At 38.5% G+C, this 6,776-nt stretch overlaps 1 protein-coding gene across 1 annotated transcript; it reads left to right on the top strand.

Moving 5' to 3' along the window:
* The first annotated feature begins 2,355 nt into the window (after window positions 1–2,355).
* On the top strand, window positions 2,356–3,117 carry LOC124371704 (piggyBac transposable element-derived protein 4-like). The gene has a single exon (XM_046830040.1). It carries the CDS (start codon window positions 2,356–2,358, stop codon window positions 3,115–3,117), a length of 762 nt encoding a protein of 253 aa, XP_046685996.1.
* Window positions 3,118–6,776: the final 3,659 nt, after the last annotated feature.

Raw genomic sequence — 6,776 nt, 5'->3', positions numbered from 1 at the left:
AACCACAGGTGGTCCTCATGGCGTGGGAAAGGTATCTTCTGTTAAATATCTAAAACAGGCTCTGAAAATAAAACATATGATTGATTCCTTCTTCATAAATACTTAACCTCAATCGTTGTGTATTTGCTGCAGTACATACCAGTGTTCATTTAGCGTGCTTATCATTTGATTTTTATACATGTTATTAGTGTTTTATAATAGATTTGTATATAAAAAAGAATGTAAATATTAATTGTAAATAAATGTAAATATTTGTTACTGAGTGTAAATAAATATGAGTGAACCACGAAGGTGTGACGACAACGATTTGGGAGAATTCGTTGAAGATGTACTTGATGGACGTGTAAGTGATCGTATATCGTCGTGCAATAAACATAAGGGCGTAACTGAAAAATTATCGATTTTGAGATAAGACCATAACCCCACTATGTTTTTATGCGCTCTATCCAATAGACATACTGGCGTATCTGCATCTCCTACGGTTTAAAAGTTATTGTGAAAAATAACGTGGAGAGGTTGGCAATAACAAAAGTAGCAGCTGTCAGTCTTAGTTTTACTGTGGGAAATAATATAACCTCAATTTGCTGATGAAGAAAGACAACAAATATTGACTGATTTCTATGGAACTGGAAGCCTCCAACTGCAGAGGGAATACATTGTAAGATATGTAAAAATAACCACTAAGAGAAAAACAACTGGAAAAGAACAGTCTCAAAGATCATATACTTTTGTATATTTTTTGCCCAAACAAGGAAGTGAAATTCCTGTTTGTAAAAAGTCTTTTAAAAACACGTTATGTGTTTCAGAAAAAATGGTTAGGACATCACTATCAAAGATACAAGAATCTGGGGTTTTGGAAGGAGAAAAGAGAGGTGGTCGCTCAAAAGTTCTACAAGATCAGGACAAAATTGTTCGGGATGCAATTATCAACCACATTAACCGTTTCCCATGTGTAGAATCTCACTACTGTAGAGCATCAACTTCGAAGGAATATTTGCACCCGGACCTGAGTTTATATAAAATGGTCGAAATGTTCAACAGGGAAAATAAAACAGAAAATATAAAGGCCAGTTACTTCACCTACTCAAATATTTTCAGGGAAATGAACCTTGGGTTTCATCACCCAAAAAAAGGACCAATGCGGGCTATGTAATGCCTACAAAAGTGGCGACCCTAATAAAAAAGCGGACCTTGAACAACGCTATCAAGCCCATATTTCAGAAAAAAAAGCTTTGAGGCCTTTCAAACAACACGTTAACACATTCACTGCGGGTGACGAGCATGCTCGTCATGCGAACCTGGCGCGCCTGGCGGTGGACGAGCGAACTCGTCATACAGCAGCTGCTTTCATATTGCCCCAGTGTGAGCTGAGCAGTTGCCTGGGAAGGCTGTAACACTCATAGCGAGGTGTGCCAGTTTCGGTGAGTCAGTTGGTGTGATTCGTCCCCGGTTCGCCATTTTCGTTTGTTGTGTATGCTTTGCGATATTGTGTGAGTGGATTATAGTGTCTGTTGACTGTGTAAGTGTATGTACTCATAATGGAGGAAGACGATAATGTTATTGACGATAATTTTTTCATCTGATGAAGACAATGAGTCGAGTTCGAACAGTTCTAGCGACGGTGAAGGCGGCATCCCCCACCCCCAGTGGGCTGACACGGCCAGCGACATGGCTGGTTTACGTGACCTGCCGTTTACTGGTCAACCTGGCTTGCTCGTTCCCATTCCAGGTGACAATAAACCAATTGACTGGTTCAATCTCCTTCTTGACACCGTGTTTTTAGAGAATATTATTAGACAAACCAACTTGTATGCCCTGGAACTATTTTGTGGCCCCACCACTACTCCCGCGTCTCGCATAACCAAATGGAAGGACTTAGTGTTGGCCGAACTAAGAACATTCTTAGGCCTTCTACTGTTGACTGGCAACGTCAGATTGAATCGATTGAACGATTATTGGAAAACTCATCGGTTGTTGAACTTTCCTATGTTCAAGGAGTACATGTCTCGAGATCGATTTCTTGACATTTTGAGATGTCTGCATTATTCAAGAGTTGATACCCCTGATCACCCTGAACCTGCTAACAACCGGTCTTTTTAAAATTCAAAATATTGTTGAATATATCAACAATAAGATGTGACATCTATTATCCCGACCGTGAACTGACAATCGACGAAGAGATGGTACTGTGGCGTGGCAGACTGGTCTTCCGCCAGTACGTAAAGGGCAAGCGCCACAAATATGGGATCAAAATTTATTCCCTGAATGAACCCGAGGGACTCATGCTGCGCTTTCCATGTTTACACGGGGAGTCATGACTCTTGTAGTGGCAAAGGTCATACCGTCAAAGTCGTCATGAAGCTGATGAGGGACTTCCTGGGGAAAGGCCATTCCCTGTTCATGGATAATTTTTATAATAGTTTTGTCTTATCATCCAAACTTTTACGTCATTCAACCTACACTACCGGCACCCTACGCATCGACAGACTCCATACACCTCCAGCGGTGAAGGCAAAGGCATTGGGCAAAGGTGAAACGATAGCAAACTATGCCCAAAGTGTCATGATTGGAAAATGGAGGGATAAGCGGACGGTGACCTACATCTCCACACAATATGACAACGAGATGGTCCAAACCACCAACCGGAGAAAACAAAAACGAACGCTGCCAAAACCAATCATGTACTACAACTCTTACATGAAGGGGACTGACCGCTTGGACCAAATGGTATCGTATTACCCCTGTGAGCGCAAGACCCTGCGATGGCACAAGAAAATTTTTGTGCACTTTCTCCAGGTTGTTGTTGTAAATTCTTTTTATCTGTACAACATGTACAACTCAGATAGGCTGTACCTGTATGACTTCCGAGTTCGTGTACTTGAAGACCTGCTCCCTCCAAAGGAAGCCCCACTGCTCATCACACCGACTCGCAACAGCATGCATCGTCTCTCCAAATCAATGAAGCGCAAAGGAAACGGCAAGTCAGTTACCCGGAGGTGCCGCGTTTGCTACCAAGAAGGCAAGCGTAAGGAAACAGTATACTATTGTGCAGTGTGCCCTGACGAACCAGCTCTGTGTGAACTCGGTTGCTTTGATAAGTATCACGAGGGCAAATAAGTAGTTTTTAGACTTTGGCGGTGGGTGGGGATGTATATAGTTTTTTTCTAATTTTTACTCTGAGAGGGGGGAGTGTTAACTGTTTTTGATGTTGTATATTTTTCAAACTAGTATGTAATATATACGTGTAATTGATGTACTATCTACGTGTCATTCATGTACTATATACGTGTAATTCGCGAGTGTTTGTGCCGAAACCTAGTGCGCAGCGAGCACATACAACACGGTGACCGGCACCCGGTGCGGATGACGAGCAAACTCGGCACGGACATGACGTCAACCGTTCCGGCCAACGAAGCTTCCGGGATACCTTGGACAACCCTTTCGGCTATCCTGACTCCATTTTGGGTAAGTAAAAAAAAAAAAAAAAAAAAAAAAATCCCGCATTTTCTGCCACCAGTAATTTTGTCATCCGCAGTGAATGTGTTAATGATCTTCTAGTAGATGAGTCAGTGTATGTGCTACTTTTTACAGCAAATAATACTGCTGCCTATAGCTGCAGAAAGTAAGCTCTTCTACCGTAGAAGACTTACAAATTACAACATGACTGTATATAACATCGCCAACAAAGATTGTAGTTGTTACGTTTGGCATGAGGGCTTAGGCCGAAGAGGATCATGTGAAATCGCGTCGTCTGTATGACTACTTAAGTGATCTTGATAACAAGAATGTCAAAGATGTATTTTTGTTCTCTGATGGATGCAGTGGTCAGAACAAAAACTCTGCCATTGCTACAATGTTACTTAATGTTGTATGTACTTCTAAAAGTATCAGATTTATATCGCTAAAATTCTTTGAGCCGTACCATGGCCAAAATGAGGGCGATTCCGCCCATAGTGCAATAAGTTCAGCACTAAGTACTGCTGGCAATGTCACTGTACCTTCCGAACTCAAATCTATTATACGCCTGGCATGCAGGAAACATCCATATGACGTACACAGTATGGAAAATTCTGATTTCTTGGATTTCATGGCCTTAGCCAAACAACTAAGGATCCTTACCGTACCAAAAGACGACGAAGGAGGAAATATTGTGGACTGGCCAAGTATGGTCGAATACATGGTATTGAAGAAAGAACCTTGTAAACTTTTTTTCATAACAAGCCATGTAGACGGTTAGTACAGTAGTTTGACAGTGCCCAGAAGTAACATTAATCCCAGTTCAAAGCCAAAAAGACTACAAGAAAAATGAACCAAATCTGATGAAATATAAATACAATGATTTGATGGGGCTCTGCAGTGGTCCAACACCCATCGTACGGGGCGAAGACAACATGCTGTTTCACAAAAACCTGCGCTATGATTAACTTAAATGGAAAAGTGATTGTAACCAGCGTTGTGAAGATGAACTTTTTTCATTACCAGGTTTTGATAGTGTGTTGGTTTTGACTTTTTTGACATGTCAGATTGAAAATGTTTGTTTTGTAGTTAATACAATTAATTTAAGGCTACTTTAATTTTAGCATAGTTTAAGTTTTATTCCTTATTTTTGTGTATTTTGTAGTTATTATACTAAGTTTACAGCCCACATTGATTTTCACAAGGTATCAAGTTAAAAAAAAACTAATCTTGGGCCCACATTGAATTTCACATTGTAAAATCATATTTTCTGTTTTTTAATGATTTGTATGTAATAAATATAATTTAACAAGCTCAAATTTAGTTTTCTACCCTTTCATTTGTCATTTACAACAGTTTATATCTTGAAAATGAATGAGCGTGACTGATTTTTTAGGAATTTATTTGTTTGAGACATACAGGCGTAATCTGCTTTAAATGCTATTTTAAATGGATGTAAAAAATAAAAAAGGAAAAATAACTAGCGTACTTTAATTTCCATATTCTAAGGTATTATGTGCAAAAATTTGGTTGACTTAGGCCGCTTATATCTAGATTTAAAACTTCAAACGTAGGTATAAGTTTCTTAAAACTGCTCTCCTGAAAAGTTGTTATTTTGCAATTACGCCCATATGTTTATTGCACGATGACATGTGCACAAGATCCTTTCAATAGTGAATCAGATGCCTCATCCATATCAGACATATTATTTGGAGGTTATGATTCAGATGCCCACCCTGAATACATACCTTCATATGAAGAAAATAGTGATGAACAAGGAGATGATCGACAGCCTCGAAATAATAATCAGGTAAACCAAAATGTCGCACAAAACCTCTTAGGCCTAACCTGGGGACCTACTAATGAATTTGATCCCAATTCCTTTCAATATAATCCTGTGCCAATATTGTCACAGGAAGTGATAGATAAAATTAAAGATTCTAAGCCAATTGATATTTAGCAGTTGTTTGTCGACGACAATTTATTCACTTTTATAGCTGATCAAACCAATATTTAAGCACAGTAGTGCATACAAAGTAAAGAACTTTCATACCAATCACGTTTTAAAAAACTGGTCGCCTACAAACGAAAACGAAATAAAGCGGTTTTTTGGCATAATTATGTGGATGGGTTTGGTGAAACAGCCTTCTATTGAAAAGTACTGCAGTAGTACATTGTATAAGACTTTAACAGTAAAGGTAATGTCAAGGAACAGATTTGAACTGTTATTACGAGAGTATGCTCCACTTTGCTGACAATAGCACTTCAGACTTGTCAAATAAGCTGTACAAAGTACAACCCATAGTCGATATATTACAAGATAAGTTTGAGTCTACATTGACTCCTCAAAAAACTGTCTGTATCGACGAAAGCCTTATTCCTTTTCGAGGAAGAGTTGGATTTCGACAGTATATACCGAACAAGACACATGGTATTAAAATCTATAAGTTATGTGTTGAAAAGGGTTACACATGGGCTGTTAAGATTTACTATGGAAAGTCTGATAGAGAAGATGGTGTCAGTGCAGCTCAATCTATTGTTTTACAGCTGATGGAAAATTTGCTTGATTCTGGAAGGACACTTGTTGTAGACAATTGGTACCCAAGTGTAACCTTAGCCAATAGTCTTCTTGAACGAAACACGCATTTGGTTGGAACTCTTCCGTTGGAACAAACGGAAAGGAACTCCAGCCGAAGTTGAAAGGAAAAAACTCAAAAAAGGGGAAGTTATTGCTCAACAAAGTAATACAAATGTAGTTGTCCTCAAGTGGCGTGAAATGATGATATCAATGATACATACAGAAGAGACATTTTTTTTATAAGGGGCAAAAAACGCTGCGGTTATCATCGCCCTCAAGAAAGAATTGGCACCTGCTCGTATTTGGTGGTGTCAATTAGGTAAATAATGATTACATTCTCTATAACAAAAAGGAAATTAGAATCACATTAGAATCACAACTAGATAACAATAAATCTAACAAGGGAAAGACTGTAGAGAGGTCATAACCCACATAGAGGCTAAAACGATATATAGAAAATAAATAAAGACAAGGTACATAACATTAATTAAATAAACTGTGAAAACTTAACAAATTTTACTGCCATTAAGTTAGCTGTAAAGGAGCTAATTAAATTTGGCAGCTGTCATGATAAAGATAAATACAAATAAATAATAAAATTTATAAATAAAAACAACAATCAATAATCGGAATAAATAAGTTTAACATAATACTATATTTTATTCATCAGCGACGTTGCATTCAGAAAACACAACAGTCTTTGAGTTGCCGTCTCGTCATCACAGAGAATATCGTTCAACGA

Source organism: Homalodisca vitripennis, unplaced genomic scaffold (assembly GCF_021130785.1).
Source record: "Homalodisca vitripennis isolate AUS2020 unplaced genomic scaffold, UT_GWSS_2.1 ScUCBcl_1875;HRSCAF=6046, whole genome shotgun sequence".
NCBI lineage: Eukaryota > Metazoa > Arthropoda > Insecta > Hemiptera > Cicadellidae > Homalodisca > Homalodisca vitripennis.
Note: the sequence above shows the minus strand (reverse complement) of the source record. Positions and strands in the feature narration are given on the sequence as shown.

What these genes read in the sequence shown, in the direction of transcription:
- LOC124371704 (XM_046830040.1), top strand. Translation starts at nt 2,356, where the DNA reads ATGAAGCTGATGAGGGACTTCCTGGGGAAAGGCCATTCCCTGTTCATG.